We start from the raw sequence: 27,697 nt of genomic DNA, 5'->3' as shown, positions 1-27,697 counted from the left end.
GCTTAAATATGTATTGGTCTGGATGTATATTGGAGTGGTTCAGTCTGGAGAAGAGAAGGCTCTGAGGAGACCTTATTGTGGCCTTCCAGTTCTGAAGGAGGCCTACAGGAAGCTGGGGAGGGACTTCTCAGGATCTCAGGTAGTGATAGGACTAGGGGGAATGGAATGAAGCTGGAGGTGGGGAGATTCAGGCTGGGCATGAGAAGGAAGTTCTTCCCCATGAGAGTGGTGAAGCCCTGGAATGGGTTGTCCAGGGAGGTGTTTAAGAGCAGGCTGGATGAGGCTCTGGCCAGGCTGATCTAGTGTGGGTTGTCCCTGCCCATGGCAGGAGGGTTGGAACTAGATGATCCTTGTGGTCCCTTCCAACCCTGACTGATTCTATGATACTATGACTCTATGATACAGCTGCGGGAGGGAGGGCAGACAAGTGGAAGCCAAAGGTTTTTCTCTCTGCTGGGAAGTGCTGAGCAGTGACCCATCACTTCAGATGTAATGGGAACGTGGAGGCAGCATCCCCATTCCTCTTGATCAGTTAGAAGGAATAGTATTTAACCAAACCCATTTAATTACATTGAGTCAGGGATGTTCATGTCAGGAGAGTAATAAAAGCTTATTTTCTTTTGTTAGACATCCACTCTCCAAAGGTAGCTGTATTTCCTTCAAGTGAGGCTGAGGGAGCTGGGGTTGTTTAGACTGGAGAAGAGGAGGCTCAGGGGAGACCTTGTTGCTCTCTACAACTACCTGAAGGGAGGTTGTAGACAGGTGGGAGTTGGTCTCTTCTCCCAGGTAACCAGCACCAGAACAAGAGGACACAGTCTCAAGCTGCACCAGGGGAGGTTTAGGCTGGATGTTAGGAAGAAGTTCTTCATAGAAAGAGAGATTTGCCACTGGAATGGGCTGCCCAGGGAGGTGGTGGAGAATAGAATAGAATAGAATAGAATAGAATAGAATAGAATAGAATAGAATAGAATAGAATAGAATAGAATAGAATAGAATAGAATAGGAATAGAATAAACCAGATTAGAAGAGGCCTTTGAGAACATCAAGTCCAACCCATCATCCAACTCCATCTAATCAACTAAACCATGGCAACAAGCACCTCATCAAGTCTCTTCCTAAAGATCTCCAGTGATGGCAACTCCACCACCTCCCTGGGCAGCACATTCCAATGGCCAATCACTCTCTCTATGAAGAATTTCTTTGTAACCTCTGGCACAGCTTGAGACTGTGTCCTCTTGTTCTGATGCTGGTCGCCTGGGAGAAGAGACCAACCCCCACCTGGCTACACTACTTCAGGTAGTTGTAGACAGAAACCCTTCACAAGCTTTGTTGCCCTTCTCTGGACACCTTCTGGCAACTCAACATCTTTAGTACTTCTTTAAAGCTAGGGATAGACTACATCAATCTTACCTGGAGTCTGATGACATTGGGGTTGACGACTGAGTGGTGTAGGCTGCCCAGGGAGGTGGTGGAGTCACCATCACTGGAGATGTTTAAGAAGAGACTGGATGAGGCACTTGGTGCCATGGTTTAGTTGATTAGCTGGTGGTGGGTGACAGGTTGGACTTGATGATTTCAAAGGTCTTTTCCAACCTGGTTAATTGTGTATTCAGTAATTTACTGTGACAGAGGATGTGGGTCTTGCACAGTACCTTTCATGCAGCAGGCAGCAGTCCCAACTGCAGATGAGAGGTCCTCGCATCCAGTGACATCTGGAGGGTCATGGAGGCATCGGCACCTCCCCTCCTTCTCCAGCTGTGCTCACTTCTCACTTCCTTGTCTGGGATGTGCATGGGCAGTGCTCACCACAGCTAGCACAGTGGTTCATCTGGCATGGACCCATCTGGCTTCAGCTATGGGCAGCCTCATGGGGATGGTGTCAGGTGGAAGATATAGAAGGAAATGAGGCAGTGAGTGTAGGAAAGAGATTGCTTCCTGATGGCTACCACTAGCACAGCTGTGCTGAGGTGGCTGATAAACACACTGACACTTTCAAAGAAAGTTGTATCCCTTAGAGTAAATTATTTGGTACCACAGAGTCCAGAGCTGGAAACCTCCTGCTCAGTGTTGTAAGGCTGCAGCTGGTAAGAGAGCAAATGTATCCAAAAACACTTGCACAAATCCTCAACACCCCTGCACATTCTGTGTGGTCCTTCAATCCCCCACCCTCAGGCAAATAAAAAGGGGGCACAACAAAAAGTATGTAAAATAGAGGGCTCAGCCTCATGCCTTGTGTTTCCAACTGAGAAACTCTGTAGGATGATGGCACAGTGCAGTTTGGGAACAAATCTTTCTTCTGTGATGCAATGTATTTTAGTGATTCCTCTGGAAAACCTCCTCTGGCACAGTGAATTACACAATACAGGATTAACCAGGTTGGGAAAGACCTTTGAGATCATCAAGTCCAAACTATCCCCCAGCACCATTTAATCAACTAAACCATGGCACCACGTGCCTCATCCAGTCTCTTCTTAAACACCTCCAGTGATGGTGACTCCACCACCTAGCTGGGAGGCATATTCCAATGGCCAATCTCTCTTGATGGGAAGAACTTTCTTCTCACCTCGGGCCTAAACCTCCCCTGGCACAGTTTAAGACTGTGTCCTCTTGTTCTGCTGCTGGTTGCCTGGGAGAAGAGACTAACCCCCTCCTGGCTACAACCCACCCTTCCAGGTAGTTGTAGACAGCAATAAGGTCTCCCCTGAGCCTCCTCTTCTCCAGGCTAAACAACCCCAGCTCCCTCAGCCTCTCCTCACAGGGCTGTGCTTGAGTCCTGTCCCCAGCCTCATTGCCCTTCCCTGGACATGTTCAAGAGTCTCAATGTCCTTCTTAAACTGAGGGTCCCAGAACTGGACACAGGACTCAAGGTGTGACCTACCCAGTGCTGAGTACAGGGGCAGAATGACCTCCCTGCTCCTGCTGGCCACACTATTCTTGATGCCTGCCAGGATGCCATTGGCCTTCTTGGCCACCTGGGCACACTGCAACGAGACTTCCCTGAGCTTAAAGGATAAGTGAGGAGAGCAGTGAGTACCTGCTCTTGGCTTCAAAGAAAGGAAAGAGGTTGGAGAGCCTGCTTTGTGCAGAGTGGCACTGAACTGTGCTCTTAAATAATGCAATGGACTTGTAAGTGCTCCAAACTGTGAGATTTTTTAATGAATTTTTAATCCAGGGTTTAAGATTAAAGATTAACATGTGTATTTTGAATTGCAAAAAGGGAATTTACCCCTGAAAGGCAAAGATTTTCTTCAGTGGCTTCTTAGAGTTTTGTTCTGGTTTACTTTTTCTTTCTTTTCTTTCTTTTTTTTTCTTTACTTTTCCCCTGGGCACATAAAAGAGAACCAAAACCAAACCAAGCAAACAACAAATGCCACAAACAAACAAACAAAGCCACCCAAAAAAGCAACAAAGGAAAGGGAAAACCCAGCATCCAGGCAGTGCTTGGGGAACTTTCAGGCTCTTTCATATTAATGTTGCTCTCTGTGCACTTAGACTTGGCAGTGGTGACAACATCTGTGGGCAACACTGAGCCAGCTGTGCAGAAAAGAAATACCAAGAAAAACAGAGCAGAGCAGCTCTGTACTTCAGTGCTTGGGCAGAAACAGTTTCTGTATCTGTTACAGAGGGGAAATTGGCAGAGTGTGTTCCTGAGGCTCTAAAAGACAGGAATAGTGTGGCCAGCTGGAGCAGGGAGATCATTCCGTCCCTGGACTCAGCACTGGTTAGGTCACACCTTGAGTCCTGTGTCCAGTTCTGAGCCCCTCAGTTTAGGAAGCACTTTGAGACTCTTGAACATGTTCAGAGAAGGGCAACGAGGCTGGGGAGAGGCATTGAGCACAGCCCTGTGAGGAGAGGCTGAGGGGGCTGGGGCTGCTCTAGGGGTTAGCCTGGAGAAGAGGAGGCTCAGGGGAGACCTTGTTGCCATCTACAACTACCTGAAGGGAGGCTGTAGCCAGGTGGAGGTTGGTCTCTTCTCCCAGGCAACCAGCACCAGAACAAGAGGACACAATCTCAAGCTCCACCAGGGGAAGTTTAGGCTCGAGGTGAGGAGAAAGTTCTTCCCAGAAAGAGTAATTGGCCACTGGAATGTGCTGCCCAGGGAGGTGGTGGAGTCACCATCCCTGGAGGTGTTCAAGAGGGGATTGGACATGGCACATGAAGCCATGGTTTAGTTAGTGATGAGGTGTAGGGTGACAGGTTGGACCTGATGATCTCTGAGGTCTTTTCTAACCTTGTTGGTTCTATGATTCTATGAATTTCATTATGTCTTGATCCCAGTTTGAGGAGGGATCAGTCCATCATAACCCCCCCACACCATCATAACAAACCATAGGGTGGTGATGCTGCTGCAATATCCTGGTATTGGGAGTAGGCAAGCAAAATGGATAACTTGGGAAGCACTGGGGGTGTTCCTCTGCACTTGGCTTCGTGGAGCCATTTCTTGAGGAGTTATTTCCTACCCTCAGGCTCTGCTATTCATGGTCCCCTGCACCCCAGTCACTGCTCCAATGCTGCTGCTGTAGCCTCACATTCCTGTCCCTCTTGGGGCTGCCTTTGGCCTCTCTCCAGCCTGGCCCAGCCTTTGCTCTCCCCATTTCAGGGACACTGCCTCACACAGGAAGTCCTCATCAGTGAGCCAAACTCTGTGCATTGCTATACATGCACCTCTGCACATATGGCTGCATTCCTGTTTGTGGTGCAGCCCATGAACATCTGGGTGACTGGATGCACTGTGTACCTGTTCTGTTGCTGCATCATCATTTCTGAAAAGTGCAGAAGTGCCAACAAGGCCTGGGGTTCATGTGGCCACCTGGGGTTCCCAGAGCACTCCCAGAGGATGCCAGTGCTGCCTGCAGGGAAGGAGCCACGCAGCTGCATGTCCCTGCACATTCACACACATCATTTACCTTATTGCTGTCTACAGCTACCCGAAGGGAGGTTGTAGCCAGGTGGGGGTTGGTCTCTTCTCCCAGGCAACCAGCACCAGAACAAGAGGACACAGTCTCAAGCTGCACCAGGGGAAGTTTAGGCTGGATATTAGGAAGAAGTTCTTCATAGAAGGAGAGATTGGCCATTGGAATGTGCTGCCGGGGGAGGTGGTGGAGTCACCATCACTGGAGGTGTTTAGGAAGAGACTGGATAGGGTGCTTGGTGCCATGGTTTAGTTGATTAGATGGTGTTGGGTGATAGGTTGGACTTGAAGATCTCAAAGGTCTTTTCCAACCTGGATAATTCTATTCTATTCTATTCTATTCTATTCTATTCTATTCTATTCTATTCTATTCTATTCTATTCTATTCTATTCTATTCTATTCTATTCTATTCTATTCTATTCTATTCTATTCCATCCCATCCCATCCCATCCCATCCCATCCCATCCCATCCCATCCCATCCCATCCCATCCCATCCTGCATAGTAGGGCAAGCACTGTCCCTTTCTTGTCCATCCTCCTCTCCTCTTCCTTCTCCTGGGGAGGATGGACATAGCACTTGGTGCTTAGGGCAAAAATGGTTGAACTATAGTTGAGCCGCAGCTTGGGGCTATTTTCACTGGAGTGAGACCTACTGATGATTGTTTCAGGGTAGGTGAAAAACCCCTCAGGTGTGAGTTTGCAGTCTGTGTTCCAATGGCATTTTCCCTGTAATGGGGGCAAGAGGTGGAGGAATATACAGGATGCCTAGCTCTCAATGCACGCTGGACTGAACTGTTGAAAGTCACCGATGAGCCTGTTCTCCTTCCCCTACCCACTCCTCGTTTCCCACGCAGCTGCACTCAGTGCTCCTGCATTTCCCCACGTGCACAAGCCATATATTCCAGCCTGCCCAGCCATCCATCCTGCCTTCCCCTGTGCAAGCTCCCCTGGCTGGGCTTTAATCTTCTTTCTTATGGGCTCTGTCTTTCCACTCAATATACCGCTGAACGCGTTTAAACCTCGCGTTGTTTTCTGTTATTAAGCAGTTCATCACTCTGCTGGGAGGTTTTTTCCTCCCCCTTTTTTAATTTTTTTATTCCTAGCCAGGAGAGAAGGAAGAAAATTATCCTTTTGTCCATAAATCATTTACAAAGCTGCTGGGCTGTTAATGTATTTTTTATGGCTCGGCAAACAGAAAATAGGAGCGAGTGTCTTAGCAGAGCTTCGCCGACCTCCTTTAATTTTCAGCTTCCTAACCCTGCCTGCCTGCTCCCCAGTCCTGGGAGCAGACACTTTCCTCTTGCAGAGGCACCAGTGGATACCTCCTCCCGAAGGAGGCAACTCTGCTCTGTCAGCAAGGTCACGTGCTGTTGCCAGCGCTTGGCACTGCTCCGCAGCGTGACACATCGCTGCTGACTGGGCTGCGCTGGGAGAGCGCTAGCGAAATGGGATGGCTAGGGGAGAACTCAAGGCTATTTCTGCCTTTATATCCTGAGAAGAGCTCTAATTAGAGTCTTGCTCTTGGGTGAGCGAGTTGCATGCAGCTCCCGTCTGATCCCATGCAGCCTCATCCTGTACTCCGCATGTTTTAGGCTCAGGTGGCCTCAGGTTTGAAGCACAAGCTCTGTGAGGAGAGGCTGAGGGAGCTGGGGCAGTTTAGCCTGGAGAAGAGGAGGCTCAGGGGAGACCTTATTGCTCTCTACAACTACCTGAAGGGAGGTTGTAGAGAGGAGGGGGTTGGTCTTTTCTCCAAGTCAACCAGCACCAGAACAAGAGGACACAGTCTCAAGCTGTGCCAGGGGAGATTTAGGCTGGAGGTGAGGAAGAAATTCTTTACAGAAAGAGAGATTGCCCATGGGAATGTGCTGCCCAGGGAGGTGGTGGAATCCCCATCCCTGCAGGTGTTTAGGAAGAGACTGTATGGGGCTCTTGGTGCCATAGTTTAGTTGATTAGATGATGTTGGGTGATAGGTTGGACTCGATGATCTCAAAGGTCTCTTCCAACCTGGTCAATTCAATTCAATTCAATTCAATTCAATTCAATTCAATTCAATTCAATTCAATTCAATTCAATTCAATTCAGTTCTATTCCATTCCATTCTATTCTATTCTATTCTACAGATACCCATGGAGATGACTGAGGTTGCTCTCAGAGAAAGGACTGGCCATGGTGGCTCTTCCTAAATACTAAGAATTTCCTCCTGAGAGGCTTGCAACCTGCTTTAGGAAAATAAACCCAAAATATGCCTTCACTGTACTTAGGTAGCTCTGTGCTTTTCCCCTCTTTTAGGACACAAATCCTTGGTGTAGAAGGTGAATTTTCCTTTCTGTGCTGTGACAAGCAGTGAGATAATTGAGAGGAGGGATGTGAGAGGTTTATGTTGGCATCTGAGCTGAATGGTCAAGTTTGCAGCCCTGAGCCGTTGTTGCAGGCTCTGCAAATTCAAAGTGAACTTGCCCCCTTGAATATGCCTGCATGAACATCTGATGAGCTTTCACTCTCCAGTCACTTCAGCTAAAGTAACTGGCTGTGGTCACTTAAAATCTTCCCATCCCTAGGCCTTTGTTACTGGTGGATGATTCCCCCAGTGTAGCAGTGAGCAGAACAGGATGGTATGTCTGCAATGCAGCATTCCCCTTCCACAGCAGAGCAGGTTAGCCCATCCTCACACCTTCCTCGAGGGGTTATGCTAATTACTGCCTGCCTGTGAGATGGTGGCACAGCTTCCTTCCTGCTTTTGCTGGATTTGGGGCAATAATCTTCTGCTGAGTGTCAAGGCAAACAGCAGCAAATTACCAACACCTTAAGTTTGTGCAGCAAGATTCCACAGAGCTGATCTATCACAGGCCTGGGCATAACAGAGGAGGAACTCTGTTTGCTTGTATCACCTTTGTAGATGACAAAGAATAGGGAGACACATTTCTTTACCTAGCTAGACTTTCACTTTCCTCCTTGCCTGTGCCTGTGACTTGGAAAATGGTGCCTCAAGCATCTCTGGAGGACTTTAAGAGGGAAAGAAATGACTGGCATCCTGCTGCAAGGACACATCCCTCTTTGTGCCTTGAGTATGCTGCCTCATTGTGGCCTTCTGCCATCTTCTGTGGACAGATTGCATGCCCCTGATCTGTCCTGTTGAGTCCTGGGAGGATGACTCATTGCTGACTTTGATGCTGGGCACAACCAGGAAGGGACAAAGTTGATGCAGAGTGCTCCCATAGAGGGGGCTGAGTTAGGCTTATCTACCCCTCCTCTCTTTCAACTCAGGGGAGCAATGAGTGAGCAATGAGTTACCAATCCACTCCGGGTCTGCCCTGCTCTTGCTCATCTGCTGAAGGAAAACATTCCCCACCCTCAGCAGTGCAGCTACTCCTTGAGTCCTCTGCAAATGCTGTGCATTCAAGGACTGCCAGCTCAGATCACAGCAGTCTCTGTTTCCAGCCAATGCCACATGCATTGGGGGGGAAGTGTTAAACTTCCCATAATGTACCTAATTGTGCAACACTATAGCATGGAGAGAGGATTAATGCATGCCCCAGAGCACAGCCATTGATTAGTTTCATCCTAGCTAATGTCATTGTAGATGTTATTTTAGTTCCTATCAATGTCCCTTCCTGTTTTGACAATCTTGCTATAATACAATGCAGTTGTTTTTCTCATTTCAAGCTTGCATTCCTACTGCATTCAACACAGCAGAGATGCAAGGCAACCATCCCCAGCTAGCCAGAGGCCCTGGCAAAGCCCTAGTGAAGCTTCATCTGGAGTGTGGTGTCCAGTTCTGGGCTCCCCAGTTCACTGCTGAGGGAGATGGGGTTGTTTAGCCTGGAGAAGAGGAGGCTCAGGGGAGACCTCATTGCCCTCTACAACTACCTGAAGGGAGGTTGTAGCCAGGTGGAAGTTGGTCTCTTCTCCCAGGCAACCAGCATCAGAACAAGAGGACACAGTCTCAAGCTGTGCCAGGGGAGGTATAGGCTGGAGGTAAGGAGAAAGTTCTCCCCAGAGAGAGTTGTTAGCCATTGGGATGTGCTGCCCAGGGAGGTGGTGGAGTCACCATCCCTGGAGGTGTTCAAGAGGGGATTGGATGTGGCACTTGAAGCCATGGTTTAGTTAGTCCTGAGGTGTTGGGTGACAGGTTGGACTTGACGATCTCTGAGGTCTTTTCCAACCTTATTGAGAGAGTTGTTAGCCATTGGAATGTGCTGCCCAGGGAGGTGGTGGAGTCACCATCCCCGGAGGTGTTCAAGAAGGGATTGGATGTGGCACTTGGTGCCATGGTCTAGTCATGAGGTCTGTGGTGACAGGTTGGACTTGATGATCTTTGAGGTCTCTTCCAACCTTGGTGATTCTGTGATTCTCTGATTCTATGAATTGCTTGAGGGGGTAGAGCAAAGGGCTGCAAAGATGATTAGAGGATGATAACACCTCTCTTATGAAGAAAGGCTGAAGGACATGGGGCTATTTAGCCCCAAGAAGAGGAGACTGAGGGAGGATCTTATCAAAGCTTGCAAATACTTAAAGGGTGTCAGGAGGATGGGGCCAGCCTTTTTTTTCAGTGGTGCCCAGTGGCAGGACAAGAGGTAACAGGGACAAAGTTGAACATGGGAAGCTCCATCTAAACATGAGGAGGAACTTCCATCCTTTGAGGGTGCCAGAGTGCTTGAACAGACTGCCTAGAGTGGTTGTGGAGTTTCCATCTCTGGAGTCATTCAAATCCCACCTGGATGTGTTCCTGTGCAACGTGCCCTGGCAGTGGGGGTTGGACTAAGTGATCTCCAGAGATCCATTCCAACCCCTACCATTCTGCAGCTCTGTGATTCTGTGTTTCTCCTTGTAGCTGCAGCCAGACTGGTTAGAGACACAGAACAGAAGCCAGCACTGGCAGCACAGTAGGAATCAAGAATTGGAAAAGACAACTTGGGCCATTGGGTCCCTGACCCTGCTATTACCAGGACATCTGTAAAGCAGATTTGGGTTCTTGTTCCCACTTTGTACATTAGCAAGCTGTTCTAACAGTATGTTCTTCTCACAGTTCAAAACCCCCTTTTGCATTTCAAGGCTGTGACCAATTAAATGGAAGCATTAAGATCTGTTGCAAAAGCACTGTTCAGGTTACAGAGGGAGTTTAACATAATGTGATCCCTGCTGCATGGAGAGCACAGCCCCTCTCAATTTCCCTGCCAAGCTTGAACACTCAGCAGTGCAGCAGCAGTTATATTGAGGCCTCAACTGGAGTAAATGAGGATCTCACACTATGAGGGACCCTCTGAGGATAGCTGGATCTGATTGAGTTTCTCAGTGGGACCCAGGGAGTCTGTGGCAGCAATGGGAAAAGACTCAAATTCCTCAGTGTGTTGTGAGAGCTCTTTTTTGACCACCATGAAAGCTAGTCCAGCTCCTCTGACAAGGACATGGGAGGGAGCTGATACCATTCTTGAAGTGTGTGCAGCTGAAAGCTTTCCTGCATTTTCCTTAGTCTCTATGTCAAATGTTCATCTCCCTTATGGCTGCAAGTTGCAGAGGTCAGGGGCAGGGAGATATGCTCGATGTCATCTCAACCAGACAGTTGTCTGATATCCTCCTCCCAGCTGGCCTGCAGAGAAAGACCTATTTCTGAAACAAATGATGGCAAGGGTGGTAGTGACTGCTATTCACTGGGCCAGAGCAGAGCAGGCCAGCAGGAAGTCACTGCTAGCTTTCTGTGTAGTTCACATGAGGTCATAGATGATAAGGGAGAAGCATCAGTGTGATAAGCACAAATTCCCAGGTAAGCAATGTCCCTGATCAGATGTCTTTTTCTTAGCAAGACATGCTGCAAAGCTAGACTTCAAGGCTGAGAGACCTGGGGGTGATGATCCTGGAGAAGTGAAGGTTGAGAGGGGATCTGATCAATGTATACAAATACCTTAAGGGTGGGTGTCAAGAAGAAGGGGCCAGACACCAAGCTGGGGGCAGGAGCTGATCTGTTAGAGGGTTGGAGAGCTCTGCAGAAGGACCTTGACAGGCTGGACAGATGGGCAGAGTCCAAGGGAATGAGATTGAACACATCCAAGTGCCAGGTTCTACACATTGGCCACAGCAACCCCATGCAGTGCTACAGGCTGGGGTCAGAGTGGCTGGAGAGCAGCCAGGCAGAAAAGGACCTGGGGGTTCTGGTTGACAGCTGCCTGAACAGGAGCCAGCAGTGTACTCAGGTGGCCAAGAAAGCCAATAGCATCCTGGCCTGCATCAGGAACAGTGTGGCCAGCAGGAGCAAGGAAGTCATTGTGCCCTGTACTCTGCACTGGTTAAGCCACACCTAGAGTCCTGTGTCCAGTTCTGGGCCCCTCAGTTTAGGAAAGATGTTGAGTTGCTGGAAGGTGTCCAGAAAAGGGCAGCAAAGCTGGGGAGGGGTTTGGAGCACAGCCCTGTGAGGAGAGGCTGAGGGAGCTGGGGTTGTTAAGCCTAGAGAAGAGGAGGCTCAGGGGAGACCTTCTTGCTCTCTACATCTACCTGAAGGGAGGTTGTAGCCAGGTGGGGGTTGTTCTCTTCTCCCAGGCAACCAGCACCAGAACAAGAGGACACAGTTTCAAGCTGTGCCAGGGGAGGTTTAGGCTGGATGTTAGGAAGAAGTTCTTCATAGAAAGAGAGATTGGCCATTGGAATGTGCTGCCCAGGGAGGTGGTGGAGTCACCATCCCTGGAGGTGTTTAGGAAGAGACTGGATGGGGTGGTTGGTGCCATGGTTTAGTTGATTAGATGGTGTTGGATGATAGGTTGGACTTGATGATCTCAAAGGTCTCTTCCAACCTGGTTAATTCTATCCTATCCTATCCTATCCTATCCTATCCTATCCTATCCTATCCTATCCTATCCTATCCTATCCTATCCTATCCTATCCTATCCTATCCTATCCTATCCTATCCTAGTCTATTCTATTCACTGGTGCCCAGTGACAGGACGAGGGGCTTGGTATGAATCAAAGTGTGAAGATATGCTCATGTTTTTCAGCTTTAGTTCATCTGGTATGTTCTGTGTCATCATCTGTGTCCTCCTCATGCCCAGCAGAGCGGCAAACATTGGATGCACAACTGGGAACTGCATGCTAGCATCATGCTACATGAACTAGAGCATGGACTCCTTCATGGATGCAGGGGAAGGGGCTGAGGGTGCTACTTTAAAAAGCATCAGAGAGATATCAAAAATTAATCCAGTGTGATCTGTTTCCAGAGAAATTACTTGGGCCTGGAAATAGGAAGAAACTCTTAAAGAACCTCTGTGGCCAAACCATTGTTCCACTGGCTGGTTCTCTTACAGGAGAACAAAAACTAGAGCATCCATTCCAATTAGTGATGGGAGCTTGCTGTATTGGGATCAAAGGAGAAAGCCATTTGCTGAATCAGACTAAGATCAAAGTGTCCTACATACAGGAAGGGCCCATTCCTCTTTCTGCTGACAGAGGTGTACCCTGTTCTTCCTCTAGGCATGCTGCACACAGGGTTACTTTGTTCCTAAGTGAGGAGGAGACTGCACTTACAGGAGAAGGTGCAATGGCCATTGTAATCCACTTCTGAGAGATGACTTGGTGAGGATCGACTCTTGTTGTCTCTCACAAGTCATTAAACTTCCCTGAATGCCCAGAAAAGATCTGAACTGTGTACTCTGGCCAAAGAAGAGCCTTTAAAACATAATTTGCTTGAATTTTCTGGCCTCTTATGTGTAATTTGACTTAGCAGACTGGGCTGTATGTGTGTGCATATGTCTATATTTGCATTTATACCTACCCAAGGGAATTCAAGTCCTCATTCCTCAGGCTGCATTCCCAATATCCCAATAGACATGCTAAATTGGATATCTTCTCCTCCCTCTTTCCCCTGCCTCTCTCCTTTTGCATTAATTCAAAGCCATATTTTTGCAACTCTTAATTTTGAAATCATAGGATCATTAAGGTTGGAAAAGACCTCAAAGATCATCAAGTCCAACCTGTCACCCAACACCTCATGACTGCTAGACCATGGCTCTAAGTCCCATGTCCAATCCCTTTCTGAACACCTCCAGGGATGGTAACTCCACATTCCAATGGCAAATTACTCTTTCTGTGAAGAACTTTCTCCTCACCTCCAGCCTAAACTTCCCCTGGTGCAGCTTGAGACTGTGTCCTCTTCTTCCAGTGCTGGTTGCCTGGGAGAAGAGACCAAACCCCACCTGGCTACAGCCTCCCTTCAGGTAGTTGTAGACAGCAATAAGGTCTCCCCTGAGCCTCCTCTTCTCCAGGCTAAACAACCCCAGCTCCCTCAGCCTCTCCTCACAGGGCTGTGCTCCAGACCTCTCCCCAGCCTCGTTGCCCTTCTCTGGACACATTCAAGAGTCTCAATGTCCTTCTTAAACTGAGGGGCCCAGAACTGGACACAGGACTTAAGATGTGGCCTAACCAATGCTGAGTACAGGGGCACAATGACCTCCCTGCTCCTGCTGGCCACACTATTCCTGTCTTTTAGAGCCTCAGTAACACACTTTGCCAATTTTCCCTCTGTAACAGATATAGAAGCTGTTTCTGCCCAAGCACTGAAGTACAGAACTGCTCTGAACCCAGAGAGATTATTTGGTTGTGTTTTTCTACCAGATGCCTTCCTGGGCATACAGGTCTACAGGTGTATGTGTCTTTGTGTGCATGCCCCTGTATTCCAGACCATGAGTACTGCTATGGAAAGACGCAGTCATGTAGGTACTTGCATGGATGGACAAGTGCAGGTGAAAATGTGTTGCATTTTTAGTAGTCTGTGGTACAAAGCAACAAGAGCCTGTGGATTCTGAAGGGAATTTGATCTTTGATCTTTCAGCTGTCTCCCTGGGAGAAGAGTCACGTTGTGATAATGCCCCCCAAGTGCTTTGTTAACACACCAGCCTACCTCCCTGCTTATGATGGTGGAAGAGGACTTTGCCTACATTTGGTCTTCTGACTCTGCTGTCGCCTTGTTTCAGCTTACTTGTCAGAAGTGGCTGTGTGTGCTTTTCCCAGCTGGAGCCCTGCAGGTGCCACTTAGCTTAACAAAATGAGTCCTTGTCTTTAAGTGCTGCCTGCCTTGTGTGCATCCTGGACCAAAGAGCAGCTGACAGGCCCCGGGATGCATGAGGCAAAGGCAAATCTGAGAAGCTGGCTTGCCTGGTGGTTTAAGAATACAGAGAGAACACAGCATGGAGTGTGTGGGGTGCTCAGCTTGCATGACAGGCTCAGAACAGGTCCCCACGGCAAGGGAAATGGGTGGGAATCTCATATCTTGCTTAGTTCCTCAACCCTTGCAAACAATCCATGGCATTCAAATTAAAAGGGGTGTGTGGTGCCTTGAAAGAGGGAGGAGAGGGCTCTGAGGTGCTGCAGGGTGAGGTGAGATACTTGCAAAGCAAAGGGAGTATGATGTGGATAGGATAGGATAGGATAGGATAGGATAGGATAGGATAGGATAGGATAGAATAGAATAGAATAGAATAGAATAGAATAGAATAGAATAGAATAGAATAGAATAGAATAGAATAGAGTTATCCAGGTTGGAAGAGACCTCTGAGATCATCAAGTCCAATCTATCGTCCAACATCATCTAATCAATTCAACCATGGCACCAAGCACCCCATCCAGTCTCTTCCTAAACACCTCCAGTGATGGTGACTCCACCACCTCCCTGGGCAGCACATTCCAATAGCCAATTTCTCTTTCTGGGAAGAACTTTCTCCTCACCTCAAGCCCAAACTTCCCCTGGCACAGCTTGAGACTGTGTCCTCTTGTTCTGGTGCTGGCTGCCTGGGAGAAGAGACCAACCCCCACCTGGCTACAACCTCCCTTCAGGTAGTTGTAGACAGCAATAAGGTCTCCCCTGAGCCTCCTCTTCTCCAGGTTAAGCAACCCCAGCTCCCTCAGCCTCTCTTTCCCTTTAAAAAAAGTCTTCATCAGTAGATTGGGAAATTTGCAAAGGTACTGAAGAAATTAATTTAGAGTGAATAAATTATGCATGCTCTATTTTAATGCTTTTTTTTTTTATTATGTGCAGGATGTTTACAATCAACTAATAGTAAATATTGGGAGCAGCAAGAGGGTGGTTAGGTATGGAAATCACATCGTCCTAATGAGTGAGTGATTGATACAGCTAATTCGGCACGGCAAACTGTAAACTCTAGATTTTACAGTAAATCTGCTAAAAGGAATGCTCACATTTAAGCATTGCTTTTTTTCTGAATGATAAGAATTTATATGTGTGGGGTAGGCAGGTGGGGGTTGGTCTGTTCTCCCAGGCACTAGAACAAGAGGACACAGTCTCAAGCTGCACCAGGGGAAGTTTAGGCTCGAGGTGAGGAGAAATTTCTTCCCAGAAAGAGATATTGGCCATTGGAATGTGCTGCCCAGGGAGGTGGTGGAGTCACACTCCCTAGAAGTGTTCAAGAGGGGATTGCAAGCGACACTTGAAGCCATGGTTTAGTTAGTCATGAGGTGTTGGGTGACAGGTTGGACTCCATGATCTCTGAGGTCTTTTCCAACCTTATTGATTCTATGACTCTATGACACATACATGTTTTTATTCCAAATCAGTTGACTGTTTGGTTTTCCTCTCATGGACAGCATCTCATTAGGTTAAGAAGCTCTTTGATATGAGGGTGGTGCAACACTGGAACAAGTTGCTCGGGAGATGGTGGAGGCCCCATCACTGGAAACATTCAAGGTCAGGCTTGGTGAGGCTATGAGCAACCTGATCTATCTGGGAATGTCCCATCTGCAGGGGGGGGTTAGAATAGCATAGCATAGCATAGCATTGCATTGCATTGCATTGCATTGCATTGCATTGCATTGCATTGCATTGCATTGCATTGCATTGCATTGCAGTAGAATAGAATAAAATAGAATAGAATAGAATAGAATAGAATAGAATAGAATAGAATAGAATAGAATAGAATGGAATGGAATGGAATGGAATGGGATGGAATGGAATGGAATGGAATGGAATGGAATGGAATAGAATAGAATAGAATAGAATAGAATAGAATAGAATAGAATAGAATAGAATAGAATAGAATTAACCAGAAGACCTTTAAAAGTCTCTTCCAACCCCATGCATGTCATGATTCTAAATCTATGCTGAACATGGCAGTAGAGCTTTCTGCACTGTGATGGAGAGAGAGGCTCATACAATGGATGCTTGAATTATTGTGGCTCCCTGCACACTGTTCAGCACATGGATGACGTAGTCATGGCAAGGTAGCCTTCAAGTTTAGGCCTGCAGAAATGACAAGCCCTTGTCAGGGTCATATTCACTACGAGACATCTCCAAAGTTGGCACGAATCACTTCTGGGGTTTGGGCTACTGTGACTGCTATTGCAGTGTGAATCGTGGAAAGGCTGGAAAATAAATGAGATTTGATGAGACTCTCCATTCCCAGTAGTCATTTTGCAACAGCTGGGTAGAAATACCTAGACTGGAACATATTTAGCTGTTTAACCCAGTAAATTAAAAATAGCACTGCAAAAATTCTGCTCATGCTGGACTTTGAGCCATAGAAGTATGGAGAACTCATTTTCTCTCTTCTTACTCCTTGGTGGAGACTTTTAGGATGCTGTTTCCTTTTCTGTTTTCAGGGATGCTGGGTAGCACTAAGGCTGATGGGTTTGAAACTTGTTTTGTTATCTCTTAGATGGAGCTTGGTTGCTTTTATGGCTCTTTCCTCCTCGCCAAAACAAAACCTGTTGTTTTCAGAGGCTCTGAAAATTGAGAGTGCTCTCATTTACAAGGGCTGCCTATCTGCATTTGCCTGTGCAGAAGCTCCACGTGAGAACAGCCTGATCTGTTGAGGGAGGAGGATCATTTGTTTTAGCATGAAGTTGCTGGCAATGTCCAGTTGTGTAACAGCAAGATGCTGCTGTTGTGACCTGCAGGTATATGGGGCCACCTGTGGTGCTAGAATAGAATAGACTCATAGAATAGAATAGAATAGAATAGAATAGAATAGAATAGAATAGAATCATAGAATAGAATAGAATAGAATAGAATAGAATAGAATAGAATAGAATAGAATAGAATAGAACAGAACAGAATAGAATAGAATTAACCAGGTTAGAAGAGACCTTTGAGATCATTGAGCCCAACCTGTCATCCAACACCATCTAATCAATTCAACCATGGCACCAAGCACCCCATCCAGTCTCTTCCTAAACACCTCCAATGATGGTGACTCCACCACCTCCCTGGGCAGCACATTCCAATGGCCAGTCTCTCTTTCTATGAAGAACTTCTTCCTAACATCTAGCCTAAACCTCCCCTGGTGCAACTTGAGACTGTGTCTTCTTGTTCTGGAGCTGGTTACCTGGGAGAAGAGACCAAACCCCACCTGGCTACAACCTCCCTTCAGGTAGTTGTAGACAGCAAGAAGGTCTCCCCTGAGCCTCCTCTTCTCCAGGCTAAGCAACCCCAGCTCCCTCAGCCTCTCCTCATAGGGCTGTGCCCCAAACCGCTCCCTAGCTTTGTTGCTCTTCTCTGGATACGTTCCAGCAACTCAACATCTTTCCTAAACTGCGGGGCCCAAAACTGGACACAGTATTCAAGGTGTGGCCTGACCAGTGCTGAGTACAGGGGCAGAATGACCTCCCTGCTCCTGCTGGCCACACTGTTGATGGCCATTTGCCTTCTTGTCTAGCTGGGCACAATGCTGGCTTGAACTGGGTGTCATTCTCCTGAAATGCTTGAAGTGGATATCCTTCTCTTTTCAGGTCTGGTGTGCCCTCTGGAGGTGTCAGTCAGTTCGGGAAGTATCCAGGTTGCCCGAGGCCAGACCGCGGTATTGCCCTGCACCTTCACCACTAACGCTGCTCTCACTAACCTTAATGTCATCTGGATGGTCATTCCTCTTTCTAATGCCAACCAGCCTCAACAGGTAGGTCATTTCTTACTGGAGCATGTATTTCTTCACAACCCAAATTTTCCATACCCTTTTCATCTGATCTGCATGTATACCCTTCACAATATTGGAACTGTGATTATCCCAGGACTTCTTTGACCCTTCATTGCTGAACATACATGAATTTGATTTCTGTGTTTACTTGCTTTGTTTACTGATGTACAGCGTGTCCTTGGTTGCCTTGGTGGGAGGTGTGGTTGGGGCAGGTGTGTGTGATTCTATATTGGTGCTCTGGTGATTTGTGTGTTCTGAAGAGCACAGGAGATGTAATCCAGGTATTGGGGTGATAGATGTGGGATTTATAGGATCTGGCAGCAGCTACAGACTTGTGAAATCTGTGTGAAAATCACAGAATCAGAGAATGTTAGGAGTTGGAAGGGACCTCCAGAGGTCAAGTTCGACCCTGCTGCCAAAGCAGGACCACCTAGGGCAGGCTGCACAGGAAGACATTCAGGTAGGTTTTGAAAGTTACCAGAGAAGGAGACTCTACAACCTCCCTGGGCAGCCTGCTCCAGTGCCATAACAATGGCCTCTCAAAGACTCATCTCTTCTTTTACTTCTCTTCTAACTTTTTCACTGCCTGTGGCTTATGCAAATCCATTGTTATGAATATTAGCAAATGAGAGTCTGTTGTGGTGGGCACGTAACAGGAGATCTACTGGCCTGTTTTTTGCCCACGTACTCAGACAGCCAAGGAATGACTTTGCTCTGAAATGCACACTGCCTCCAGCACATTTGGTTGTGAGAACCTGCACCTGAAGTGTACTTGCTCCTCAGGGACTGGAAGAGAGTATTATATAAGGCATCTGACTGGTAGAGGCTTTGCAGGTTCAAGGGTTGCATTGCCTGTCATTCATGATCTTCGACCGACTGGACAGATGGGCAGAGTCCAATGGGATGGCATTCAACAAGTCCAAGTGCCGAGTGCTGCACTTTGGCTACGGCAATCCCATGCAGACCTGGGTGTGCTGATCGACAGCCACCTGAATATGAGCCAACAGTGTGCCCAGGTGGCCAGGAGGGCCAATGGCATCCTGGCCTGCATTAGGAATAGTGTGGCCAGCAGGAGCAGGGAGGTCATAGTGCCCCTGTACTCTGCTTTGTTTAGGCCGCACCTTGAGTACTGTGTCCAGTTCTGGGCCCCTCAGTTTAAGAAGGACATCAAAACACTTGAGTGTGTCCAGAGAAGGGCAACAAGGCTGGGGAGAGGCCTTGAACACAGCCCTATGAGGAGAGGCTGAGGGAGCTGGGATTGTTTAGCCTGGAGAAGAGGAGGCTCAGGGGAGACCTTCTTGCTGTCTACAACTACCTGAAGGGAGGTTGTAGCCAGGAAGGGGTTGGCCTCTTCTCCCAGGCAACCAGCACCAGAACAAGGGGACACAGTCTCAAGCTGTGCCAGGGGAGGTTTAGACTCGAGGTGAGGAGGAAGTTCTTCACCAAGCGAGTCATTCGTCATTGGAACGGGTTGTCCAAGGAGGTGGTTGAGTCATCGACCCTGGAGGCGTTCAAGGGGAGATTGGATGTCCAATGGATGTCATGGGGTCTGTGTTGATAGGTTGGACTCAATGATCCTTGGGGTCCTTTCCAACCTAAGTGATACTGTGATACTGTGATACTGTGATCTTCAGCAAGCTGTGTGAAATCATGACAAGATCTTCCTGGCTGAGACTCAAAATGGTTCTGTCCACTAGGCAGATGCTTTCTAGTGAAGTAGTCACTAACCTACAGATTCTTTGCTTCTCTACATTGATCCCATCCTGATGGGCAATGACTATTACATGAGGCTGGCTGGTGTTGCCACTCTAACTGTGCTGGAAGACTTGGGTATCTACCTTGTTTGTTACCTTAGTGAACAGAAACCAAAGCATGCTCTGTTTTTACAGAAAACACCTCTGCTGGGATTGGCCTGCATGGGACAAGTGTATGTTGAGGTCTGGTTATCCAGAGATCCTTTAGGAACTGGTCCTTTCACCTTTCAGAAGACCGTGTTTTGCTTGCTCTTCTTCCTCCTTGCTCAGCTCCTGCAGAGTATTATTTGAGCCTTCCTTTCTTTTCCAGGTTATTCTCTACCAAGGGGGTCAGATCTTTGGTGGTGCACCCCAGTTCTATGGGCGAGTGGGGTTTGCTGTGACAATGCCAACCACCAGTGCCTCCATCTTCATCAACAACACTCAGCTCTCGGATACTGGCACGTACCAGTGTTTGGTCAACAATCTTCCCGACCGAGGCGTCAGGAATATTGGAGTCATTGGACTTACTGTCTTGGGTGTGTTTATTGGTATTATGGGGGAGAGAGAAGGAAAAGGGACTGGGGCATCCTCTGCCTGTCATAGTGCACCCTGGAAGAGCAATATGGTGGTATATGCATTGGAGCCCCTAGAGATCCTGTGGTTAGGGATGGGCTGCTTTGTGGGTGTTGGGGGAGTAGGGAGCATAGCTTTCATATGCAGAGAGCATTGTGATGGGTTAATGCCCATCCTGAAAATGGGAGGGGGGAGAGCTTGCAAGTGCTTTGCCCTCCCTGCAGGGCGTTTTCCCCCTGGGAAACTGAGTCTGTTCCACTCCCCCCTTCCTGCCCAGCTAGGGTATAAAAGGGATGACAACTGCTGTCCTCTGCAGGCTTGAACCCAAGACCTTGACACTAAGAGTCTCATGCTCTGGCAGCTGAGCCACATGGTCTCCCCCTTTTCATGCCCTAGCTGGGCAGGGAGGGGGAAGTGGAACAGACTCAGTCTCCCAGGGGGAAAACACCCTGCAGGGAGGGCAAAGCACTCACAAGCTCTCCTCCCTCCCCCCCGTTTTCAGGATGGGCATTAACCCATCACAAGCATATAAATGGGTTTTAAAATATGGTGGAGAGAAAGCTTTTGTGGCAGCATTGTGATGCAGAGTCGCAAAGAAGCAATGAATAAAGTATGAAGCCATCCTGGAGAGACCACAGGAGTTTTGAGCACAGCAACAGGAGAAGAGAACGACTTCAGATCTTTGCTTTCTTTTCATGAAAGCAATTATTACTGGACGTTCCCTAGGATGTTAAACACTCCTGAGTGAGTGCTGTTACAGGGATATGAGAGCAAAATCCAACCACAGCAAATTCTGTCTGCAGCTCTGTTAGCTCTCACCACCCTGGCTCTCACCTTTTCCTCTGGGGAGGGATCTAAGAGAACTGACTGCTGTGAAAGTCAGCTGTAGACTGCAACCTTGATAAGCTGGTGGCTCAGGAATCTTTGTGAATTGTTACACCTCAAACCTCAATGGGTGTTTGTCTGCTGCCTCCCTCTTGTCCCCTTGTCAGCTCATGCCAACATTCTTGCTTTCCCCAGCAGCTTGTGTCCAGAAAGAACTTGCACTCCACTGTCCAGATGTAATTCCTGATCTGCCGTTACCTTCCTCTCTTCTCTTGCAGTTCCTCCTTCTGCTCCACTTTGTAGAATCCAGGGGTCTCTGGACGTGGGCAGCGATGTCACCCTGACCTGCAGCTCTGAAGAAGGCATCCCCCGGCCAACATACCTCTGGGAGAAACTGGACAATGTTCCCAAGTTGCCCCCAACTGCCACGCAAGGTGCTCATTCTGTTGATTATCCTCTCATTTCCCAGGTGACAGCCTGAGCTTTCCTTTGTCTGAGCTGCAGAGGTGGCTTGGCTCATTGAGTGTCTGCCAGCACTTGCGTGGTCATTTTGTTGAAGTGAAGATTCCTAGGGCCCATGGTGGGCTAGGTACTCTCCAGTGGGCCCCTTAAATTCATGTTCTGTTGGTACAGAAACATGTTTCCCATTGAGCAACCCCAAGGATTTTGTTGGGTGAGAGAGAGAGAACATGACTGCCAGATGTTGGTGCGTGGCTAGAGATTCAGCTATGGTCTCCCCTGCATTTTAAGTCAAATGAAATGCACATAGAATGGAAACTAAGAGAAGGGATGCAGAATCATCCCAGGAAACTTCTGATAATGAGGGTAGTGTTTTCCAATAAGTTACTACCAGAGCTGCCTTTCAAATATGTGCCAAAGCAAGACGCTGATCAGACTGACTGCTGGCCAACCCCAACTCCCATCCATAAGATTTTTTAGCCTGGGTGTCCTGACCAAGTAGTGAGAGCTGTACTTTTGCCCTTTATCTTGCTGTATTTTAAGAGCATTTTAGTTTGATGCAATTCAGGAATGAGTAAAATTGGCAGAGCTGCAGGTAGGGAGCTCTCCTGAGCAGTGGCTCTGCAGGGCAGGATTTAATTTAGCAGGTAGATCTGGGTATAGATAATTGCACATCTCTTCTTTCCTCCCTTTTCTCATACAATGCTGAGAGTCCCAGGCTTTCATTTGCAGAAATTAATCTATAAGAAGAAAAAGAAACATCTAGTGTAAGCTCCTTAAGACCTAATCTTGTCTGTGTGTGTGTGTATGTGTGAACAATGCTTCCATCTCAAGGTTATTCCATAATTTATTTCTCTCTTTAGATAGTCTCACACCAAAGTTCTCTTAATTGCTGGCTTTGCCTTTTCATGGTTTTCCTCAAGGTGGGGGGAAGGGATTTAAATCCTTCTTTTCTCTCTGACTAGACCAAGTCCAGGGCACTGTCACCCTTCGAAATATCAGCACTGTGTCCTCAGGTCTTTACCAATGTGTGGCTTCAAATGCCATTGGAACCAGCACTTGCCTTCTGGACCTGCAAGTCATTGCACGTAAGTATTTTGCCAAGGGAGGTTTGGCCACCTGCTTCTCCCTCGTGACACTAAATTGTGTAACTATGTTTGCTGTGAACCATGTACATTTCTAACAGAAGATTATTGTGCCCTAGAATGGGGATGTTGCCTTTCCCCCCTTCCAAGACACAGTAGCTTGGCCCCAGCCTGGCCCTGATTTCTTCTCCATTCTCTGTTCAATCATCTCCACAGCCCACCCCCGGAGCATTGGCCTGATTGCAGGAGCGGTGGCCACGGGCGCCGTTGTGCTTGTTGTTTGCATTGTGTTGGTAGCTGTGGCACTGTTTTACTGGAAAAATAAACACAAAGAGGAAGAAGAGGAAGAGATTCCCAATGAGATAAGGTAAGGGTGAGGGAAAGCTGGTGACAGGGGACCTCTGCTTGCCCAGCAAAAGCAGCAGCTGGCAGGAAGGCAATCAGAAATCTCACTCTTGCTAATCCTGGGCGTGTTTCCCTGGGCCGGGTGAAGATGTCCATGTATGTCCCAAAAATGGAGGAAGCAGATGAGGAAAGGCCACAATGTATTTTGTTTTCAGTATTGCCTTTATTGAGAGCTTTGACTTGACGTTGTTAGCTCTACAGGAGAGTGATGTGGTGGAGATCCTGACCCAGAATACCAGTGACAGCTGAAAAGCCCTGGAGACAAAACCATGATCTCTGGTGTTATAGCCACAGTGTTTACCTCTGGTAGCTTGCTGCAGCTACCCTGAGGATTGGCTTTATTGGTTGTACAGTCATACTGACTGCTTGTGAAGTACCAGCAGCAAGCTGCCCAGGGTGGTGTTGGTGTCACTATCTCTGGAGGGGTTTAGGAGCCATGTACATGTGGTGCTGAGAGACATGGTCTGATGGTGCTGAGTTGACAGTTAGACTTGATGTTGAAGATCTCTTCTCTGTTCTGTTCCTCTCCACTCCATTCCATTCCATTCCATTCCATTCCATTCCATTCCATTCCATTCCATTCCATTCCATTCCATTCCATTCCATTCCATTCCATTCCACTCCATTCCATTCCACTCCATTCTGTTCTGTTCTGTTCCGTTCCACTCTGCTCCGCTCCATTCCATTCCATTCCATTCCATTCCATTCCATTCCATTCCATTCCATTCCATTCCATTCCGTTCCACTCCACTCCACTCCACTCCACTCCATTCCATTTCACTCCATTCTGTTCCATTCTGTTCCGTTCCACTCTGCTCCGCTCCATTCCATTCCATTCCATTCCATTCCATTCCATTCCATTCCATTCATTTTATCCCCCCCACATGTGAGTGTGAGTTGCCTGTCTCAGCAGTAGTGGCACAGAACAATTAATGTGCAGAGTTATGTCCTGCAAAGACAGATCAGTAAGCCGGCGAAGGAGCAAGTCGGCGCTGTCCTTCACCTTGAACTGCTGGTGTTGACCCCAGCAGGGTTTGGTGGGGGGATTGGTGGGCAAGCAGGCATCATTCCCTGTGTACCCTCACACGCTCTCCTTCGCAGGGAGGACGACCTGCCGCCCAAATGCTCCTCCGCCGCAAAGACATTCCACGCCGATGCGTCCTCATCGGAGAACGACACCCTCACCTCTTCCAACACCTACAACAGCCGCTACTGGAATGACCCCAAAGCCAACCACGCCACAGACTCCTTCACCCGCTTCAGCAACAGCAATGACGCCCACCAGCCCCCCTTCTCCCGCTCGGGGAGCACGAGCACCCGCCCCGTCTATGCCAACGGTGGGCACCCCTCTCCCGCTCCCCCTAAGACGCTGGTGGTGACAGCCAGCACGGCGCCGTCCCCTCAGGAGGCGATCCGGAGCAACGGCTCGATCAGCAGGAAGCCGCGGCTGCCGCACACCCGCTCCTACGCCGTCAGCCAGGCCACGCTGGAGCGCATCGGGGCTGTGCCGGTCATGGTGCCCGCCCAGAGCCGGGCTGGCTCCCTCGTGTAAGGCCGTGCCGGCAGCCAAGATCTGAGCAAGGGGCTTCTTGTACCTCATGGGGCGAAAAGACCTTCCTGAAAGGTGGCGAGGCGATGGGGGACACACACACGCACTCGCCTCTCTCCCATGCCCTCTCCTCCTGAGGCCGCTGCCAGCCGGTGGGACAGCCAGGCCACGCCGTATCGCCCCTGGCTCCTTGCGCCGGTGGAAGCTGCAGATGTGCCAAGGCCAGGGGAATGGGGAGGCCAAGGTGCACTCCCTGGCTGCTGGGCCCCAGCTGGAACATGCACCTGGCCCTGACTTTGGGTGGGGGGGACTTCTGATTTTGTTTCCCATTGGTTTTGTTGGGGTTCGGCTCCATCCATTTGGGTCTTTCAGGAAGGTTTGGGGAGATCTATATTTTTTGGGGGTTCTTTTTCAGTTGTTGTCACTGTTTTATTTCCAAGAGGATGTCGGCTGCATTGGGGTGGGGGGAAGCTAAGCATGGAGGGGTGCTGAGGCAGAGTATGCCTCAAAATGGTGGCCCCAGCCCCCTTCCCATGGCCCTGGCTCTGCTGCTGGAAAGAGGAGGGCAGGATGCTCGGGCTGGGTGTGAGGAGGGGCAAGAAGAAGGCACAGCCACCAGCACGGCCAAGGGGATGGCTGGATGGAGACATGGATAGGGGAGCATTAGTCTTTATTTTCTGCAGTTCTTCCCTTACCCCAACACAAACACACAGAGACAGATACAGATAAAACCACAGACACACACAGGTCCTTCTCAGACAGGGTGTTTTTCCTGCACTAGCTCAGGGCACTGCCAGAGCCCTGTTCATGGCTGCGGAGGATGCAGTCATCTGAGCATCTTTCCCCAAGACACTCCATGCAGGGGGAGGATGCTACTGCTACTGCTGCTGCTGCTGTAGGGCTCATGGCTTTCTGTTTTTTTGGTGGTGATGGTTTTTTTTCTGTGGGAGGTGTTGCTGGGTTTATTCAGGAGGCACAGAGGAACAGAGTGGTGTGGCAGAGCAGCAGGCAAGTCCGGAGGTGTCTGCTGCCCCTAGGTTATCTGGTTTGGGTCAAGTGGCTTCAAACACTGTGGCTTCGGTGTTTGTGTGGTGGATTTTTTTTCTTAGGCTATCCAGGGCTGGCTGGCATGGCAGGGCATACATTGTGCTTGGGGCACTCACACGGAGGAAAGTTTCCATTCCCACTCTCCCATGTGCATGGACTTCCCAGATGCTGAGGTTGGCAGGATTTATTTCCAAATCCTTCTCCTTAGAAAGAGTGAAAGCATGGGCATAATGAAGGAGGCAACCCTGTGGAAGCCCACATGCTATCTCTCTGCCTCCCCTGCTTCCCTCAGCGTCCTGGGACTGCATACTGGTGACATCTGCCAGTGGCTCTGCCATCTCATCACAGCCAGGGAGGTGGTTGTGGCTGGCACCTATCCTTTTTCTATTGCAACTAAATAGCCTTAATCAAAGCCAAGAGTGGAACCACTGGAGGAATTCGGTGCCATTTGGAGGGCTGGACCGAGGGCTGGAACTTACCCTTCTAGAGAACACTGGCTCAAAGAGATGATGCCTGGGTGGATGTCTTGACTCTCTTGCATAACACCAGCCCTTTCACATGTAAAGGGAGTGATCACCTCCAAAAGCACCAGAGCCCTCCCAGGTCTACTCTTGGAAAAGCAATGTGAGGAGTCACAGGTGACTTTTTGTAGCTCTCACATTGGAAAAAAAGATCTGTTGAAGCCAACAGACTCTTCCTCATCCCCACTTTCCTTGTCCTGGCACAGCTTTACTTTCCCTAACAGTGCACAAACCTTGGGCAGGGCCTTCTGCCTGAGTGGTACCTTTCAAATGCAAGCACAGACTATGAGGAAGAGGAGGGAGAGGTGAGGGCTGGGTTCCCACGTTGACACAGCGACTTTTTGGGAGGCTGGGAGCTCCCAGGTGGTACTAAGCTTGAAGCTTGGCTGAGATTTTGTGCCTTCTTTGCTTAAAATAAACGAGAAAATAAAAAGGAGAAAAATAAAACCCAACCTCTCTTCCTTCCCCCCCCCCCCTACACAGCTCCTTGCAGAATGGGTGCAAACCTCTGCAGCAGAGCGGGCTGGTGGCTCTGTGGGGGTTTCTCCAAGAGACATCCGTCCTCTTTCCTGCCTGTCTCTTTACTTTGCTGCTGGGTGGTTGCATTGATAGGGGAAGAAGAGTGGCTTTAGAAATCCTAATGTGGGAGGCAAAAAAAAACCAACAACCCACCCAAAACAATCAAAGAACAGCCCAGACACATTCTCCCTGCTTGTCCAACCACCTCTGTGTGACATTTGCAGGAACACTGCCTTCAGCAGGCCTCCTCTTCTACTGGGAAAGCTCTTCTGAGTCCTACCCTCCATGAGACTGTTTGCTCCTCTTTCTTTGTTCTTTCTAATTGTCTAAAATTCAAATTCAATAAAATTTTATTCATATATATATATATATAAAAGAAAATAAGACTTCTTACTGCCTGTTGCTGCTTGTTTGTTTGTTTGTTTGCCCTCCTCCCTACCTAATTCCATAGACACAACAAATTTGGCTGTTAATACCCGTGCTTGACGTGACTGGCAGTGAGCAGCGGCTGTGCAACAAAGGCCAGCATGTTATTGGGCCAGCCAGTGTGATAGTGAACTCTAGCACTGTAACCTTATTTCTCTTAGTCATAAGAGCCTGATACACTGCCCTTTGAAGGTACACTTACCCAGGCTTGCAAGATCTCTACCTCCCTAGCCAAAGGTGAGTCCCATTTTCTGTCACTTAGTGGGAGGGATCCGTGGCTGCTTTGAGTGATGTGGGAAAATGGTTGTATTTTTAAACTGATTGACTTTGCTCTTAGATTTGATCTTTTCAATCTGAAACACTGCATGTTAGCATCATAGAACCAGGGAACTGTTTTGTTGGGAAAGACCTCCAGCCTGAGACCACCAGGGCTATTAAACCATGCCCCGTAGTGATATGTCCACATGTTTCTTGAATACCTCCAGGGATGGTGACTCCACCACCTCCCGGGGCAGCACATTCCAATGGTTAAACCTTCCCTGGCACAATTTCAGGCCATTTTCTCTCATTCTGTCACCTGATACTAAGCAGAAGAGGCTGATCTCCACCTCACTACAACCTTCTTTCAGATAGTTGTAGAGAGCAGCGAGACCTTCCCTCAGCCTCCTTTTCTCCATACTAAGCAATCCCAGTTCCCTCAGCTGCTCTTCACAAGACCTTCTCTCCAGACCCCTCT

At 48.5% G+C, this 27,697-nt stretch overlaps 1 protein-coding gene across 3 annotated transcripts in view; it reads left to right on the top strand.

The window, feature by feature from the left end:
• The window catches only part of IGSF11 (immunoglobulin superfamily member 11), a 115,657-nt gene extending 88,785 nt beyond the window's left edge, over positions 1–26,872 (top strand). For 2 of the 3 annotated variants that reach the window (XM_068169547.1, XM_068169549.1), the window contains exons 2-7: positions 17,635–17,798; positions 19,881–20,088; positions 21,229–21,384; positions 22,375–22,497; positions 22,711–22,861; positions 24,001–26,872. In XM_068169547.1, the coding sequence (XP_068025648.1) occupies positions 17,635–17,798; positions 19,881–20,088; positions 21,229–21,384; positions 22,375–22,497; positions 22,711–22,861; positions 24,001–24,451 (1,253 nt within the window). In that variant the 3' untranslated portion in view covers positions 24,452–26,872. Of the gene's footprint in view, positions 1–15,558; positions 15,596–17,634; positions 17,799–19,880; positions 20,089–21,228; positions 21,385–22,374; positions 22,498–22,710; positions 22,862–24,000 lie in introns of those variants that run through there. The other variant, XM_068169548.1, reaches the window with a different exon arrangement.
• The last annotated feature ends 825 nt before the right edge of the window (positions 26,873–27,697 follow it).

This window comes from Melanerpes formicivorus, unplaced genomic scaffold (genome assembly GCF_026170545.1).
Source record: "Melanerpes formicivorus ecotype bairdi unplaced genomic scaffold, bMelFor1.0.p_v2 SCAF_192, whole genome shotgun sequence".
Lineage (NCBI taxonomy): Eukaryota > Metazoa > Chordata > Aves > Piciformes > Picidae > Melanerpes > Melanerpes formicivorus.
This window is presented reverse-complemented; position numbering and strand designations above follow the sequence as displayed.